The sequence below is a fragment of the Cynocephalus volans genome, chromosome 13 (assembly GCF_027409185.1).
Source record: "Cynocephalus volans isolate mCynVol1 chromosome 13, mCynVol1.pri, whole genome shotgun sequence".
In the NCBI taxonomy this organism is placed as follows: domain Eukaryota; kingdom Metazoa; phylum Chordata; class Mammalia; order Dermoptera; family Cynocephalidae; genus Cynocephalus; species Cynocephalus volans.
The window spans coordinates 94,999,701-95,019,044 of NC_084472.1; the positions used below are offsets into that span (position 1 = coordinate 94,999,701).

General features: G+C 41.1%; 1 protein-coding gene across 2 annotated transcripts in view; it reads left to right on the forward strand.

Moving 5' to 3' along the window:
- Positions 1 to 19,344, forward strand: part of MTUS1 (microtubule associated scaffold protein 1) — a 155,667-nt gene that overhangs the window by 52,747 nt on the left and 83,576 nt on the right. For both annotated transcript variants that reach the window (XM_063076522.1, XM_063076521.1), the window contains exons 2-3: positions 11,244 to 13,467; positions 18,197 to 18,392. In XM_063076522.1, coding sequence (XP_062932592.1) covers positions 11,389 to 13,467; positions 18,197 to 18,392 — 2,275 coding nt within the window. In that variant the 5' untranslated portion in view covers positions 11,244 to 11,388. The remainder of the gene's footprint in view (positions 1 to 11,243; positions 13,468 to 18,196; positions 18,393 to 19,344) is intronic.

Sequence of the window (19,344 nt, forward strand, 5' to 3'; positions counted from 1 at the left end):
CACATGCTGGGATGCCCCTGTGCGTGCCTGTGCTTCACATGCTGGGATGCCCCTGTGCGTGCCTGTGCTTCACATGCTGGGATGCCTCTGTGTGTGTCTCTGCTTCACATGCTGGGATGCCCCTGTGTGTGTCTGTGCTTCACATGCTGGGATGCCCCTGTGCGTGCCTGTGCTTCACATGCTGGGATGCCTCTGTGTGTGCCTGTGCTTCACATGCTGGGATGCCCCTGTGCGTGCCTGTGCTTCACATGCTGGGATGCCTCTGTGTGTGCCTGGGATGCCCCTGTGTGTGTCTGTGCTTCACATGCTGGGATGCCTCTGTGTGTGCCTGTGCTTCACATGCTGGGATGCCTCTGTGTGTGTCTCTGCTTCACATGCTGGGATGCCTCTGTGTGTGCCTGGGATGCCCCTGTGTGTGTCTGTGCTTCACATGCTGGGATGCCTCTGTGTGTGCCTGGGATGCCCCTGTGTGTGCATGTGCTTCACATGCTGGGATGCCCCTGTGTGTGCCTGTGCTTCACATGCTGGGATGCCCCTGTGTGTGCATGTGCTTCACATGCTGGGATGCCCCTGTGTGTGCATGTGCTTCACATGCTGGGATGCCCCTGTGTGTGCCTGTGCTTCACATGCTGGGATGCCTCTGTGTGTGCCTGGGATGCCCCTGTGTGTGTCTGTGCTTCACATGCTGGGATGCCCCTGTGTGTGTCTGTGCTTCACATGCTGGGATGCCCCTGTGTGTGCCTGTGCTTCACATGCTGGGATGCCTCTGTGTGTGTCTGTGCTTCACATGCTGGGATGCCCCTGTGTGTGCCTGTGCTTCACATGCTGGGATGCCCCTGTGTGTGTCTGTGCTTCACATGCTGGGATGCCCCTGTGTGTGTCTCTGCTTCACATGCTGGGATGCCTCTGTGTGTGCCTGTGCTTCACATGCTGGGATGCCTCTGTGTGTGCCTGGGATGCCCCTGTGTGTGTCTGTGCTTCACATGCTGGGATGCCCCTGTGTGTGTCTGTGCTTCACATGCTGGGATGCCTCTGTGTGTGTCTCTGCTTCACATGCTGGGATGCCTCTGTGTGTGCCTGTGCTTCACATGCTGGGATGCCTCTGTGTGTGCCTGGGATGCCCCTGTGTGTGTCTGTGCTTCACATGCTGGGATGCCCCTGTGTGTGCCTGTGCTTCACATGCTGGGATGCCTCTGTGTGTGCCTGTGCTTCACATGCTGGGATGCCCCTGTGTGTGCCTCTGCTTCACATGCTGGGATGCCTCTGTGTGTGCCTGTGCTTCACATGCTGGGATGCCCCTGTGTGTGCATGTGCTTCACATGCTGGGATGCCCCTGTGTGTGCATGTGCTTCACATGCTGGGATGCCCCTGTGTGTGCATGTGCTTCACATGCTGGGATGCCCCTGTGTGTGCCTGTGCTTCACATGCTGGGATGCCCCTGTGTGTGTCTGTGCTTCACATGCTGGGATGCCTCTGTGTGTGCCTGTGCTTCACATGCTGGGATGCCCCTGTGTGTGTCTGTGCTTCACATGCTGGGATGCCTCTGTGTGTGCCTGTGCTTCACATGCTGGGATGCCTCTGTGTGTGCCTGTGCTTCACATGCTGGGATGCCTCTGTGTGTGCCTGTGCTTCACATGCTGGGATGCCCCTGTGTGTGTCTGTGCTTCACATGCTGGGATGCCTCTGTGTGTGCCTGTGCTTCACATGCTGGGATGCCTCTGTGTGTGCCTGGGATGCCCCTGTGTGTGTCTGTGCTTCACATGCTGGGATGCCCCTGTGTGTGCATGTGCTTCACATGCTGGGATGCCCCTGTGTGTGCCTGTGCTTCACATGCTGGGATGCCCCTGTGTGTGTCTGTGCTTCACATGCTGGGATGCCTCTGTGTGTGCCTGTGCTTCACATGCTGGGATGCCCCTGTGTGTGTCTGTGCTTCACATGCTGGGATGCCTCTGTGTGTGCCTGTGCTTCACATGCTGGGATGCCTCTGTGTGTGCCTGTGCTTCACATGCTGGGATGCCTCTGTGTGTGCCTGTGCTTCACATGCTGGGATGCCCCTGTGTGTGTCTGTGCTTCACATGCTGGGATGCCTCTGTGTGTGCCTGTGCTTCACATGCTGGGATGCCCCTGTGTGTGCCTGTGCTTCACATGCTGGGATGCCTCTGTGTGTGCCTGGGATGCCCCTGTGTGTGTCTGTGCTTCACATGCTGGGATGCCTCTGTGTGTGCCTGTGCTTCACATGCTGGGATGCCCCTGTGTGTGCCTGTGCTTCACATGCTGGGATGCCCCTGTGCGTGCCTGTGCTTCACATGCTGGGATGCCTCTGTGTGTGCATGTCTGTGTCCGTACTTCCTCTTCTTACAAGAACACCAGTCACAGTGGACTCAGGACCACCCTAATGATACCATTTTTAACTTGATTACTTCTGTAAAGACCCTATTTTTACGTAAATTGATCACATTTATAGATATTGGCAATTAGGACTTCAACATATCTTTGTGGGGGACACAATGTAACCCATACCAAGAATTTAAGAATTTTCCCTCTCCAGTATATTGAAGTCAGTCATGCTTCCCAGACAGCAGAAAAATATTCTCCTAAATCAAATGATTTTAAAAGTGGACTCCTTCATCAACAGCAACAACAACAAATTTTTTAAAATGGGCAAAGGATTTCAGGCATTTCTACAAAGATAAGATATACGAGGGTACTTCAAAAAATTCTTGAAAAAATTGAAAGATAATATGAATCCTTCCATGAACTTTTTGAAGATCCCTTGTACAAATGGCCAATAGGTGCATGAAAAGATGTTCAGTATTACTAGTCATTAGAGAAATGCAGATCAAAACCAAATGAGATACCACTTCACACCCGCTAGGACGGCTGTTATATATATACAAAACCCAGAAGAAAGCAAGTGTTGGTAGGCGTGTGGAGAAATTGGAACCCTTGTGCTTTGCTGTGGGAATGTAAAATGATACAGCTGCTGTGAAAATTGGTATGCCAGTTCCTTAGAAAAATCAAACAGAATTATATGATCTCGCAATTCCACTCCCAAGTAAAAGAATTTAAAGCAGGCACTCTAGCAGGTATTCGTACACACTGTTCATAGCAGCATTATTCACAGTAACCAAAAAGGTGGAAACGACTCAAATGTCTGTTGATGGATGAATGGATAAACAAAATGTGGTATATACATACAATGGAATATTATTCAGCCTTAAAAAGAAATGAAGTCCTGATACATGTTGCAATATTAGATGACCCTTGAAGATATTATGCTAAGTGAAATAAGCCAGATACAAAAGGACAAATATTATATGAATCTCCTTAAGTTTCCTAGAAGAGTCAAATTCATGGAGATAGATGTAGAATGGTGGTTGCCAGGGACTGGGGGAGGGGGATAGGGAGCGGGAGGAGCAGGGAGTTAGTGTTTCATGGGTGCAGAGTTCCAGCTGGGAAATATGAAAAGGTTCTAGAGATTAAGCTGGGGATAAAAGAAAAATTATGTAATATTCATTCTGACCTCTGAAAGGTCCAGTAAGGTAACTGACATTCACACTTTTAACTCATTTTTGTTAAAGGCTATGTGGGAAGGATGTATCTTAGTGTGAGAGATAAGGGGTCTCCTAATGGCAAGGCCCAGAATCAGATCCTCCTGGTCACTGCAGGGCTGCTCCTGGAGGCGCAGATATGGTGGGAGGAGTTCAGCAGCCTGGCCGGTTGTTCCTCGCACACTTCGGTTGTTCCTCGCACACTTTCGAATCAGGCGTGTCACTTCACTTCCTCTGGGCGGGATGAAAATAAAGGATCAGATGGAAGCAAAGAAAGATGCACTGAGCTCCCACACGGAGGCAAAGAAAGATGCACTGAGCTCCCACATGGAAGCAAGGAAAGATGCACTGAGCTCCCACATGGAAGCAAGGAAAGATGCACTGAGCTCCCACGTGGAAGCAAACGACAGGAGTGGGGAGGAAGCCTTGACCCCTAACATCCCTGCTTGTTGTCTCCACTCCTCATACTTAAGACTTAACCCCCACCTTCACAATACTGCTCCCTGTGCATCCACTGTCCCTTTGGGTACTCTTATGGCACCTCTGAAGGGCAGTTGAGATTTTGTCCCAGAAATCTCTGAGAGGTGCATTAATTAAATCAACTCTGAGGTCACTCTGTGCCCAGGGCTTAAATGTACTTTTCTCTCTCCAATCTCAAATGATATGTGTCCTATTTCCCACATAGCTTATTAGAAGTATGCAGTGAGATCCAATGACAAAAGTAAAATGCCAGTAACCTAGAGATGCCCTAAATTTGAATACACCTTCTGTCACTATCAAGTCCCCAGGAAAACATTAATTTTAGAATTGAATTCCCTTGCACATTAGAGTCCAAATGTGTTAAAATTCAAGGGAGTTAGACTCTAAAATCATATTCTGTTGGCTCTTTCATACATGAATTAATTCAACAAATGTTTATGGAAAACTCAGTCTGTGTACTACTCTTCTGAGTGTTGGGGATATATTGGTGTATAAAACAGACCCCCACCTCCCCCAAATCTTGTTATTTGCTTCCATGTGGGAGTTCTCTGTAGTAGTTTGTGAGCAGCCACTGCCCAAAGCCCCCACGCACATCCCTGGCTTCTGCAGCTGCTGTAGCCTCTCCTGGGTGACTCCTTGGACCTCTCCATGACCTTGTGGCTAAAGGGTAAACGTCTGGCCTATGAGGGGCCTGGCCTCCGGGACCTGCTTCAGTGCTGCGGCCAGTGCACTTTCAGGATCTCTGGTTAACTCTTTTGAATATTATTCCCACTTTTTCTCTCTCTCTGGTTTTGAACCATTTGAGAAATAAGAAAAAGAATAAGGTGTTTAGATTATTCTAGAGGAAATTATAGATGAATTATTTACAGATTCTATTGTCATAGGATTTCATCTCTACTTATAGATGAATTCTAGATGAAAGCTGGCTGAGGGACAGAGCTGTGTTGGAGAGACATTTCCGCACCCGTCACTGCAGTCTGGGAACAGGGCAGGCTGCACCCACACCGCCTCCCCTGCCACCCTTCCCACTGTAGGGACAGGGCCTGCTCCTGGGGAGCAGAGTGGGGCTTGTGCTCTGTGAGAGTAGCAGGACTTTGGCAAGGGTGGGGTGTGTAAGACACTCACCTTCAGGTCCAGAATTTAAGGGGTGCCAAAAAACTCACTGATGAAGATTGTTTTAAATGCATTATTTATAAAAACCAGAATCAATGCAAAAAATTCATGATGAACAGAATATCAAAAATTTAAACACAGGGTCAGTATTTCAGGCTTTCCCTTTGCCTCAAGCTCCAGCGTGGCTCCACTGGGCACTGTTTCTGATCCTGTGTCAAATTTAGTGCCCCAGGTGAGAACCTCCCTCACTTTACCCTAATCCTGGCCCTGGTGGGCAGCGTCTTCCCCAAGCAGAAAAAGGAAGGTGCTGGGCCATTCTGAGCTTATGTAGCTACTTCTTCCTAAATGTTCAAAGTCCATTAAGTCACTTCACCTGTTTGGAGCGAGTAAAAGGACAGAAAAAGGGCAGGAGTGTCATGGTAATTAAGCTCCCTTCACAGGGCAGTGGGTCAGAAGCAACCCTCTCCATGGGGAAACATTTCCATTTATTTTCTATAAGGGGAAGCGTTAGCTGTCTGAGAGGAAAGTTCAAAAGCATAAATGAAGGGGTCAACGCTAAGGAAAATCTATTTCTAGTCAGACTAAGAAATTGTACAGTTGGATGGGAAGGCAGTCAGCCCTGATAGCCGCTGACTGTTTTGATCTGGGTGTCTGGACAGGTGTCACTTTCTCAAAGCTCTGCTAAATCCTTGCTACTCCAAGGTGGTGCATGAACCAGAAATATCTGTATCACCAGGGAGATGGACAGAAAAGCAGAATCACAGGTCCCAGCCCATACTAGTGAATCAATCTGCATTTTTTTGCAACAGGTTCAGTTGATGTGTATCACATTAAAATCGAAGTTACAAGGTTTTAGAAGAATAAAAGAATGTGATTTCAAGTTTATACTTTTTTCCTAAGTTATTTAAACTATAACTCTGTTGTATTACTTTGACAACCTTCCATTTTGAAATCCATTAAACCAACTCTAGCTTTCTCTTGTTGAAACAGCTTCATGGGAAATCATTATGCTTTTAGGAAATTGTCTACCGGGTCTGCTTTACTTGGCTCCCAGGTGTAAGACGCACTTAACTAAGCTAAGTGGTTGAGGAGCTTATTAGTTTGTCCGAAGATAGGTTACAGGAGCTAACTTCAGAATTTAAGCCTGAATTGTGAAAAACGGTAATAAACTGAGGTTTAGGACAAAAACTTTTAGCTACCTTGAATGGTTGTAACAGGAGGTAGAGACTTATGAATATATGTTCAACTAATACACGCTGATGATTTTTTGTTCAACTGCTTTATTTTTGGCTGTAGAGGAAAATAAAATTTGTAGCTTAGATATTATGCCAATGCTGTCTTTTTTGATTTAAAGGAAGTTGAAGATCAGGTAGTAATTTGGGTTTAAAAGCCTAGAGAGCTGAACTGCTATTGTGACTTGTGAGTTCTTGAAAACTTTTAAGAACACTAACATGATTTTATAATTTGGAAGGTAGAAATTGTAACTATAATTGTATTCACATCTTAAAAGATTGGCATGCCATATATTGACATAAATAAGGAGTAAAATTAAGTTATATATGGCTATAAAGTAGATGTTTGACTTTTGGAAACACATTTTTTATTTCAAAATTAGCATACGGTGTAGCAAGTTTAGCTGTATTAAGTTTAAATTACTGGGCTAGGCATTGTAGGTAATAGGAAGAAAGAAGACATCTATTTATATACAAGCCTCTACTGAGTTTATGGCATACAACTATGGTATAACCTAATGGTAATCTGTTACTAACAGCTGATTTGGGCCATGTCATGCAGTTTATTTTCTAGTTTGTAAAATGAGGAAATTTGAATTGGTTCTCTAAACTTTCTTCTAGTATTAATATGCTAATGAATTCAGTTGTATGATAATGATTTTAATTAATACAATAAGGGTTCAAATTTTCAGGTGTATCTATTCACTGTAAGAAATATTGGAATTTTTATCTTTGGGGATGAATAATCATTTTTCTTAAGCTACGATTAAGATAGTAATCTTATTTTTTCCAAAAGTGTCAAAATTATATCTTAAAACTTGTACTAGTAGTTCTTTTCTTTGACCATTTCTTCTAGTACGTATTTACCAATTTTTAACCTTATACGTCATTATGGAAATACATATTTTGGTAATCTTTTCATTCAAGATGAGCAGTCCTGTTGTGTCCCCAAATCTTAATAAGTAGGGAATTTGTTTTCTCTTATCTAAAATGTTCTCTGAAAAAGATCTTCTTACTTTCCCAAATAGTTCTCTTAAAAAAAGGAAACTTGATCATTCTACTTTGTTTTGCTAAGTAGGTAGTGCTACCGATAGAGAACTTGAGAAATTATCACTTTGGGTAAGAATGATTTGTTCCAAATTTTACTTTCTTTTTTTCTCTCTCTCTCTGCTTTTGCTTTAATAAAAATGTTTCCAGGACAGTAACTTTGAGGGCTTTACAAATTATTTTGCAACTATAGGAATATGAAAACTTTGCTTAATGAGTCAGGTGAGATTAAGTCAAAGAGTATGTCTCTAGCAGGTGGTAGTAGAAGCTTAGGTACTATTATAAGCCTATAAATCTGAAACATATAGGGATAGCCTTAACTTTAGTGAAATTTCATAACCATTAGAAATGCTTTTGTATTATAATGACATGGAATAATGTTTGTGAGATAATGCTGAACAAAATGAATAAGCTCTAAAAGCAAAACTCAGGTCATATGTCTGTTATATACATACATTAATATATACATTAGAAAGAATTCTGCCCCTTGACCATTTAACAAGTCAGCAAACTATATCAAGAGCCTCACAAATATCATATCCTTTGTCGCAAGAATGCTTTTATTTCCAGGAAGTGTTTCCAAAGTCAGAGGTCAAAGACTGCAAATATAATTAGCTTAGTGTTATTTATAAAAGAGAAAAACTGGAAACAAGTTAAACATCAAATGGGATGGCACTGGTGGTATAATTTATTCTATTAGACATCTATTTAAAAAATGACTTGGAATGCTTTGACATGAACCATTTATTCAGTTTGTACCAGGTTTCTTTGCTTTTTTAATCATCTTTTATGTATTTTGGAAGAGGGAGCTCAGGTGATAAAAATTCCATTAATTGAATCTATTGACTCTGTTTATCAAGATGAATAACTTTTATCTTTTATGCTTAATGCTGTGTTTGCAGTGCTCTTTGCTCATGTTTGTGATACCAGAATCTTTTAAATGAGTTTTGGCCTTCATGGAAGCAGAAATGTATACATATTTAGTGCTTTTGGAAATAATATCCCACACACATAAGTCTAAAAATGAATAAATGTACTTCTTGATTTAAACATTTAGCCTGAGCACATTTTATACCAGAGGATTAAAAATGTTGATTTGCATTTCCTAAAAGCTTTCATTATGATTCTAGCCAGTAAGTTATTGCTTCAGTGATCCTTTTAACCAAAGAGCTGTGTGGTGAAAAGAGTTGACTGGTTTATACTTTCCATCAGTATGAATCATGCAGCCCTTATTTTAGGATTCGGAATCTTTATCTGAGTGTGTGTGCACGTGCGTGTGTGTGCACGTGCGTGTGTGCGCGCCTTTCTTTACTCCGTTGAAGGCTGGTTTCAGGATGCACGACCGGAAACCCACAGAGTGCTCTTAGTGAAACTCCTGCTCCTCTCAGCTTTTCCTTAGTTCCTGTTCTCCTTGTTTTATTCAGGGCGCTGAGGTTTGAGTACAGAGAAAAAAGATTGCAAAATAGGAAAATGAGATCTACTCGTAATTCAGAAGTTTATGGGTCACACACGGAGACATTTTTTTTTCCCCTCAAGGATATTCGATTTCTTTAGTAGCACTGTGACATCTGTCTGACATGAATACTAGGAATAAAAAGTCAGTTCAAGTGAATGTATGACTTATCCTGTAGTCCTAGCTGGAACATTTGGACCTTTCTTAAGCACTTCCATTTGATCAAAAGCCTAAGGAAATTTTAGCTATTTGCCAAAATCCTTAGGTTTGAAAGCTTTTATGGATGTTTCTAAAGGTTTTCTTTTTAAATATACCATTCAATAGTTTTCAGTATATTTACAGCATTGTGCAGCCATCAACATACTCTAATTTTAGAACATTTTATTATCCCCCAAAGAAATATCAATTTCAATTAGCCGCTGCTCTACTACTCCCTTCCCCTCTACCTTTTCCCAGCCCTAAAGAACCATTAATCTACTTTCTGTCTCTATAAATTTGCCTCTTCTGGACATTTCATGTAAATAGCCTCATATAATATATAGTCTTTTTTGACTGGCTTTTTTCACTTAGTATAACATTTTCAAGTTGTAACACTATATTCCTGTTGTATCATGTATAAATATTGCATTTCTTTGTATTGCCAAAGAATATTTCGTTGTACGCATATACAATATTTTGTTATCCATTCACCAGTTGATGGACATTTGGGTTGTTTTACTTCTTGGCTATTATGAATAATGCTTCTGTTAAGAATCATGTACATTTGTATACAAGTTTTTGTGTGGACACTTGTTTTCATTTCTCTTTAGTAAATACTTAGGAGTAGAATTGCTGAGTCATATGGTATCTTAATCTGCTCAGGCTGCCATAAAATATAGACTGCGTGACTTAAACAACAGAAATTTATTTTCTTAAACTGGGAAATCCAGGATCAAGGTTCTGTCAAGGTTCAGTTTCTGGTGAGGGCTCGCTTCCTAGCTTGCAAACAGCTGCCTTCTTGCTATGTCTTAAATTGGTAGAGAGAGAGAGACAGAGATTGGCGGGGGAGGGGGATCTGTGTCTCTTCCCCTTCTTATAAGGGTACCAGTTCTGTCTGGTGAGCCCTCCACTCTCATGACTTCACTTCACCTTAATCACCTCCTTAAAAGCCCTATCTCCAATATGCAGTAGTTATATATGGGGGTTTAGGGCTTCACCATATGAATTTTGGGAGGGGACACAATTTAGTTCATAGCATATGATAATTTACACTGTTTAACATTTTAAGGAACTTCCACCAGAGTACCACTTTAACTTCTAAAAAAAACAACAACTTTAGTTTTTACTTCAATTTGGAAATAGCATATGTTTAAGATAGGAATAAAAACAGGGGAAGGACAAATACTAAATCCCTACATCTTCATTGACCTTTAACTCATTTGCTGGGCCTCCACATTCTGTCTAGTACAGTAGTACCTGCTTATCCATGGTTTCACTTTCCGTAGTTTTAGTTGCCTGTGGTGGTCCAAAAATAATAAATAGAAAATTTCAGAGATAAATCATTTATAAGTTTCAAATTGTGCACCATTCTGAGTAGCATGATGAAATCCTGCACCATCCTTCTTTGTCCCACTCTGGACGTGTACCATCCCTGTGTCCACACTGTGTGCTCCTTGCCCATTAGTCACTTAGTAGCCATGTCAGTTATCATCTAGTCTGTAGTGGTATCATGTGCTTGTGTTCAACTAACCCTCATTTTACTTAATTGTTCTATTTCATTATTAGTTATTGTTAATCTCTTACTGTGCCTAATTTATAAATTAAACTTTATCAAAGGTATATATGTATGGGAAAAAAAACATTATTTATGGGGTTTGCTACTATCTGTGGTTTCAGGTACCCACTGGGTGTCTTGGGTCATATCTCTGATGGATAAGGTGGGGCTACTGTTGCTCACTTTTTATGGAAACAATAGAGTGCCCTTTTGAGAATAAAAGGGACACTGTTTCTGATTACGCTGGTACAACAGACGTAAGTTGGGACTGTCTTAGGCAAATTAGGGTGAATGGTCATTCTGTCAACCAACAGGAAGTAAAAACTATTGCCAGATTTAGCTTTCTTCTCTCTTATGACAAGTAAGAGTCCCTGGGAGTAGGGAGGAGGCATATCAATTGTGCAGTCAGTCATAGGGACAACTTTCATAGTGTCTGTCCCAGTCCCTCAAATAAAGCATTTTTGAAAGGGGGTGGTAGATTACCTTGATATCTTAATTACCCACATCAATAGTTGTGGGTTCTAAATGTGAAAATAAAGTGATTGAAATGAATCAAGGGGTGACCTGTTAATTTTTGTAATATTTGCTTGAGTTAAACATTTTATTTCTTTCAGGGAACAACAAATTATTTCATCTTCAAAGCATCTTAGACTAAAACACTTCCAACTGTGTTGAAAAACTTAGGAGGGGACAATTTTTCCTTTCATTTGAAAGGAATTGAAGAAATAAAGTGGCAGAGGTTTAAAGTTAATCTTCAAGATGAATGATAATTCAGATGAAAAGACAAAAGATGAGTTGCAATCCTTATTTATCCATGATAAAAATGGAGATACATATGTGTTCAACCAGAAATCACCACCTACACAAAACTCTTCATCTGGTAGTGTGAATTGGGATTCTGCCAACCCAGATGACATGGTGGTTGATTATGAAATTGACCCTGCTGTGGACAGTGGTAAAAGTATTTCTTTAAACCATCAGTGTGTTGAAGTACTTGATCACCAAAGGTCTTCAAGTGATTTCATTAGTAAGCGAGTGTTAGATATTCATAAATATTCCACTGGTCAGTCTTCTGCACTTGTTGTAAATACAGAAAAGCCCAAGTATCTGCATAACAATTGTCATTCCCTAGAATCAGTTGAAGACCAGAGTATTGATCCATCTCTGCCTTTTGTGTGGAAGCCTAATGAGGATTTGAACCCTACAGACTACCCTGCTGCCTTGGAGCTAAACAAAACATTTGACATGAAAGATAAAGTTAACTGCACCTTTATACTACATTATGCTGTTGAAAAGAGTCAGTCTTTGCATACCACTGGAAGTCTGCAGCCATCTGTTATAAGTGAAAATACATCTTCTTTATCCTGTTCTGCTTGGACATCATCCCACTCTGACAAGATGCATACGAAAGGAACTAGTTGTGAAAGAGAAAGCTTCGAGAACTCTCAAGCCACAACATCAGAGGCCCAAGACACAACTTACACAGTATTTTCTGATGTGGTGATGCAAACTGACGTTTTTGTTCCAGATATTGGAAATCAGTGTCAATATTCTTCAGGAAAGGTTGCCAGTGAGCACACAGATGAATCACAGCAAAGGCTAGTTGGAGAAAAAGCGATACAAGCTCTAACACCAGTTTCTGATGGCATGGAAGTCCCCAATGGCTCTGTGTTACAAGAGTTCTTTTGTTTATCTAAAGATGAACCAAACAGTGAGACACATTCACAGAGTTTATATGGGCAAAAGGAAATAGGCCAACATCTAAGAGAAACAGTATCCAGTTTTAATGAAGATGAATGCTCTTTACTGGTGCCAACTTTTAATAAAAATAAAGCCCAAGTGCTGAACCCGGAGCATAAAGTCACTGTGACTGAAGACACACAAATTGCCTCCAATGAAAAGGATTTGGGAACCAAAAGTCATACCATAGAACTGATGCTAAGTAGCCTGCCAGCACAAAAGGTGGCTTCTTCATTTGAACAGACTTGGGATGCAAATGATATGGCCAGTAGCACAAATAGCACAGTTTGCATACCAGTCCTGGAACCCACAAATGTAACTTTTTCTATTTCACCTGTTGAAGCGACGAAGAAATGTAATAAAGTAGAGAAGAATTATCGAGAACTTAAAATTTTACCAAACTTGAAAGGGGCATTTATGAACATGTCTAAACCTAGTCTAGGAAAATCAACAACCAAAACGAATACCTCTATCGGTAGCAAAGTTAGAAAAACTGAAATTATAAGTTATCCAAGACCAAACTTCAAGAATGTCAAGGCAAAAGTTATGTCTAGACCAGTATTGCAGTCCAAAGACCCTGCTCTGTCAAAGGTCTCACCCAAACCTCAGTTGTCCAGTGCCTTACCACCCTCATCAGTGTCTTCCTCAAGACAGTTGACAGTTTTGAGCAAAACACCAAGATCTGACTTGAATGCAGACACAAAAACAGAAATCCTAATTAACAAGACGCATAAGCAGCAATTTACTAAACTCATTACTGGCCAGGCTGTGCATGTTCCAACTCATTCTAAAAATGCTTCACACAAGGTTCCAAGAACAACATCTGCCATGAAATCGAATCAGGAAGATCTTGACAAAGCAGGTCCTTCTAATGCAGCATGCGAGACTGGGTCCGTAGCTACGTTTTTGCAGAAGATCAAAGGTGTACTCCCTGGTAAAATGGAAAGTGCAGAGTGTTTGGAAATGACATATGTTTCCAACATTGATAGGGTTAGCCCTGAAAAGGAGGGTGAGAAAGAAAACGGGACGCTAATGGAAAAACAAGAGCTAGCAAAGGATATTTTGAATGAGACTTTTGAATATGGTTCTCTGTTTTCGGTAAGTGAAATTTTTTGTGTGCTTCAGGGATTGGTGGAGAAAATATAGATGTATTAGCAATTATTTATCCATCGAGGGTCAATAATATTGCAGAGCTAGGTGTGCAAATTTGCCTTCAGGTGTTAATTCTTTGTCTTGTCAGTCAGTACATACTAGAGTGTTAATAGGTCACAATATAACAAAGCTGCGTATTGAGAATAATCCTCAATTTCAGTATTTTATATGAAGTATCAATGTTCCTCTGAATAGCATGCTAAAAGAACAAGTTACTTTAATTTTTTAGTATAATTAGTTAATTGAAGTTAAATACCTGATATGATCAAGTTAAATATTATTTTTCTGGGGGAAAAAAAGGTTTGTTTATAAACTTTAAGAAATCCCTAGGGCGTGCTGGTAAACATAGCGTCATAAAAATAACTCATGTTCTCTTGTTGTTGAGGAAGCAGCTCAGGACGCAGATCCCTCTCCTGTGAACAGGAGTATTCTTAATTCTGCCTCTGACTAGCTAGTGTGACTTTGGGCAAGTAATTTTTTGAGACCTAAAGGTGAGAGGATTAGACTAGTGGATGTCTAAGGTGTCTTGCAGCCCTAATATATTGATTCCTGGTACATGAAATAAATAAAGTTCGTTCTATTCATGTATAGTGGAAAAGCAGTATGTTTTCCATAGCACCTGTCAGATATTTGGGGGAGACTAGATAGTTCCATTTAAGAAACAATTCATATGCAGTTCAAAGATTTTTTTTTAAACAGGTATATATTTTTGACAATTGTATGAAGAAACTACTAGCCTTTAAAAACGTCCCAGCGGCCACTGCTGGGTGTTGTGTACTTGTCCTCAGCCCTATTTTCGGCAGTGTCCTTGGGTGCCTCCTCCAGCTGGAATGGAGCGAGATGCCAGGGGAGAGAGGCAGATGAGACACAGACAGCCTGTCCCTTGGAGGGCTCATGTCTAAAAGAAATGAAACACAGTGTGATCAAGTGCTAAAAGGATGTTTTAGAAGTGTTTTCAGGGTGTAGTGGAAGCCACAAAGGAGAGAATTTTCAGGTCCTTTTAGGAGATAGGGTTAGGAAAGACTGAAGATATTCCTGAGCTGGGTCACTGTAGAAGTACTTTGGCTTTAACAATAAACCTTCTCTGTTGGGAAGAATGGCACACCACAGTGATTTCTAAACTAATTATTTATTATTATTATTTTTTAAATAAAGATGACTGTTAAGGGGATCTTAACCCTTGACTTGGTTTTGTCAGCACCACGCTCTCCCGAGTGAGCCACGGGCCAGCCCTTAAACTAATTAGTTTTTCCATCATTTTAAAACTCAAATTTTGTTTTCAAGTTCTCTTGAAGTCAGACTTAGATAACTCATTTATTTCATTTATAATTTTAATATTTTGCAGAATTCAGTCACAATTAACCCCTTAATTCTAATCAACATTCTTTGGTGTTTACATATATAGAAACAAGATATTTTTTCTCCTTTGATTTATGGGGGACTTTTATTGTGTGTCAGTCCTCAACCACCAGAAAAACTAGCATAAAGTTACTTTAAATTACATTGGTCTTGAATATAAATTGGTTGTATAATTTTGAAACCAGGAGTTTTTCTGATTTGTTCATTCAGTCTTAGTCTTACATTTCCTTAGTCTTATATTTCCATGAAAGCCTGTTTCTCAAGCTCATGATGTGGTATTGAAGTAGGTAATAGAAATCATCAGGTTGAAATGGATCCCAGTACATCTTGGAGCAGGAGCACTTTTCACCTTATGAATCTTGCCGTTAGGATTCACCATGAGATATGAAGTGTACTGTACTTCCTGAAGGACTATCCCGTATTCTCAGCACTGGCACTTTTTCTTATCCGCTGGGGTAAAGACTTCATTCTTTTTCCATCGTCCTGTCTTAAGCACAGTGCCCTCTAATTTTGCTAGTGCACCTCTTAGACATTTCCACGTGTTTCAGGGAAGGAGGGTGGAGAGAAGGGGCTGGACAAACCATCATAGTGATGGCTTTGCACTTACTGTAGAGAGCTGAATGAATGGACATTCGCTGCACGTTTCACTCAAGCTCCAATGTTTGGTGGTCACTTCAGCAGTACCCCGAAGCTCTCACTGCCATGGATCTATGATGAGACTGTCCTGGAGGGATGCTAATTTTCATTGTGCTCTGTTGGTCTTGGGCTAAATTCGGCCTTGAGTTTACTGAATCCTTAGGTTGCCTCCAACTTCACAGCTATTTGGTGGTCAAGGTTTGTTTGAAACTTCAGAAAGATTCCTATTTAGAAAAAGGAATTTGATTTTACTTTGTGGAGATTATGTGTAGCTACCCATTACAGAGGTTATGCATTTGTGGTAGTGTGTTAGATGAAGGAAAGGAGCTGATATCTATTCACGGCCTGCTCTGGACCAGGCACTTTGCTCAGGTGTTTTACATTTATTGTGTCGTTTAATTTTCCCAGTGATGCTCAGGTGGTTTACATATGCTGTCTTTTACTCCTCCCAGTAACAACAGGGCAATTGTTATACAAATTGTAATACTTCAGAGAGATGACTTAAACCTCACACAGCTGGTTAGCAGTACAATTGAGATTCAAACTCAGGTCTCCTGACCTGAATGCTGGCCCTTTCTGCTACATACACTATAAGATTTCAAAATGTTGTGGACTGTTGGCTCTGAAAGTCAAAATAAGTGATTTGCTAAAGATTCACTTTTGTGTGTTGATGAGAAGTTTGGTTTACTTTTTAAAGGAAAGTTTTCTCTGGGGAATTAACTTAGCCAGCTTTAAGGTAGAAGCAGAAGATCTTTGTGTACAGTCACCTGCTTTTCTTCGCCAATTCTGTATTGTTCTCTGGTGCCAAAAGATGACCTCTAGCTGTGGTCTCGGGATATTGGCCTATTAAGTTAGTGGTGCATTCACCTACTATATGAATTCAAGTGCCATCAGCATAGTGCTTTATGTATCTCTATTGGAAATGAGCACTTATGATATATTAAAAAAAGAAGGGTAACAGTGGGGAATATGCAATGTTGAGTTTAAGAGCATGGATTTTGGAGTAGTTTAAATTGTAGCTCCATTGTTCTTTGGGCAAGTTATTTCATCTGTATGAGGCTCAGTTTTCCTTTAGGTAAAGAGAGAATACAAATTGTAGTTTATGGTGTTGGAATTTGTACTTTGACTAAGATTCAGGCTCCCATTTCCTATATGCAGAAATGAGAACATTTATTCAGTGCTTACTCTGTGCTGTATGTATGGTGGTGACTATTAGGAGATAGGGAAGAGAGACACAGCCCCCAGCCCAAACATAGTGCCTAGTGCAGTGGGTAATATTAGAGAGTAAACCAGCAAGGTATATTAAATACTAAGTTGGGAATATGAATAGATTGCTGTGCTGCACGAGGGGAGTGGGGTGGTGGCAGTGGGAAAGTTGTTAAGGAAGGCTTCTAGGGAGATGACATGTTAGTTGCCAGCTGTAACTAGAAGGACAACTATTCTGGGTGGAGGGGATACCACATGCAGAGATGAAGAGACTGAGGTGATATTCTCATTTAGGGGACTGCATATAGTGGGTAAGATGGGAGCTGGGGGCACAGAACCATGAGCAGTGAGGAACACACTGAAGAGGTTGGCAGGGGCTGCCACAACCAGAAGGGCTTGATGTGTCTTGAAGAAGAATTGACTTTATCTGGGAGGTGGAGGGAAGCTGTCCAACCCTAACTGAATTTTAGGGAGATTGCCCTAGCAGGGGAGTGGAAGATGAATTGGAAGCTGGTAAGACCAGAAAGATCCTAAGTGAGAAACAATGCCGGTCTACGCTAAGGCAGATGGATAAGAGGAGTCTAGGAGATGAGAAAGGAAGCACCCAGAAATAGCTTTCATTGTTTAAGTTGGGTGCCTGGGTATGTTGCATGAATATGGGAAGAGATAAGCTTTGAGATGGATGGGTAAGATAAGTTAGAAAGGGCTTCTTCTGTAAAATGGTATGATAAAAGTATCAATCTCATAGGATTATTACAAGGATTAAATGAGTTGATGGATGAGTTTAGAATGGTATTTTGCGTAGTGTAAGGCTATATGTTAGTCAGTGAAAACAACAATAATATGGTTATGGTTGTCATTGTTAAGTAGAGGTGTCTGAAGGATGCTGACTGGGGAGGTGTAGAAAGAATCACGTATATGGGAAACTCAGGAAAGAGTGTTGGCTTGGACATGTGGATTTTGGATGCACCAGTGTATAGGTGGCAATTGAAATGGTGGACAAGATCATGTCGGGAGAGTACTTGGTGAGGAAAGGGAACATGGCCAAGTGTAGGCCCTCGTGGAGACTAGCATTTAAAGGTGCAGAAGAATAGGACCTCGAGAAGAAATAACCAGACATGGTGGAAGGAAAACCAGGAAAGAGCTCTGTCAGGGGAACCGAGGAAGGATGCATTGTCAGCGTCAGCCACTGTAGAGAAAGCCTCTGGGGAAGGACTGAAAACTATAGCTTGCCTTCAACTGGTGGCACTGGTGGTCTGAAAACTGGGTTCTCACTAGAGGGTACAAAGGCAGATCATGATGAATTGAAGAGTAAACTGTGAAGAGTTTTAATTGCCTCCTTGTAAAAATGAAAGTTAAATCCTTATCTGGCCTGTCCACTTAGACAGAAATGGTTTCTTTCACGTAGCTAACGCCACTAGGAAACGGTAGGGAAGGTGCGACCTGCACTAAAATCTCAACTGCTTTTCCACAGGGTTCTGCTTCAAAGCCTGCAAGCACCTCAGGCAGGAATGCATCCAAGCCTGACTCCTGCAGTTTGAGGAGAACACCTGGTTCAAAAGCCAAAGTGGGTCCTTCTGTCTGCTGTTTGAGGCAGAACAGCGACAGCAGAAGTCTCAGTTCTGATCGAACCTTATCTCCTCAGAGGATCAGGCGTGTGTCCACTTCTGGTAAGAATATAATAGTTCAACTGTGCTTACAGCAGCTTATGAATTATTTAAATGTAAAATTAGGCTTGTAAGAAAGCAGAAAGACAGTTTTGGTTATAGGACTGACACATTCTGTCACTAAGGAATTAGCCTTTTGTGGACCAGCATAAGAGATGACGATGATACTGCCCTTATATTTGAGCATGCAAAGGCTAGTTGGGGAGAGAGAAATGTGCATAACCAACTCACAAGCTATTCAGAAGGACGCAGACATACGTATACAATGGGGTAGCTATTGTAAATATAAATCATTCCATTTAAAATTTTTTTTACAAATGGTTAAGTGCTTAACAATGCTGAAGCGTTGTACAGTTGATTTATAATGTGCCTTCACTACATGTGAAGAGATTATTTTTTTCTTTGAATTTTACTGAAAGATGTATTGTAAATTTACAGGGATTTGAGAGTGACTAAAGAGTTAAACTTTCCTAATATGAATATTTATTTATGTTGGCTTATATTTTAAAAGTTGTAGTTTTTATTTTTATTTTTATTTATTTGAAAGATGACTGGTAAGGGGATCTTAACCCTTGACTTGGTGTTGTCAGCACCACACTCTCCCAAGTGAGCCACGGGCCATCCCTATATAGGGATCCGAACCCGCGTCCTTGGTGTTATCTGCACCACACTCTCCCGAGTGTGCCACGGGCCAGCCCTGAAGTTGTAGTTTTTAAAGTCATGTTAGGCTGATGAAATTTGGGAGTTCAAGAGTAGCTGTAAAGTGTCTTACTAAATTTGGCAGGCGTACAGATTCTGTGTGTGTGTATAAATCAGAACAGGAAATGGAAAAAATCTCATAGAGGCTAAGGTGAAAATCCTGCTAGCCATTCCAACTGAGAATACTCTGCAGGGAACATCTCTTATTTCTGCAGGTACAACCTTGAGCAAATACATGTTGGATAGGCGTAGAAGT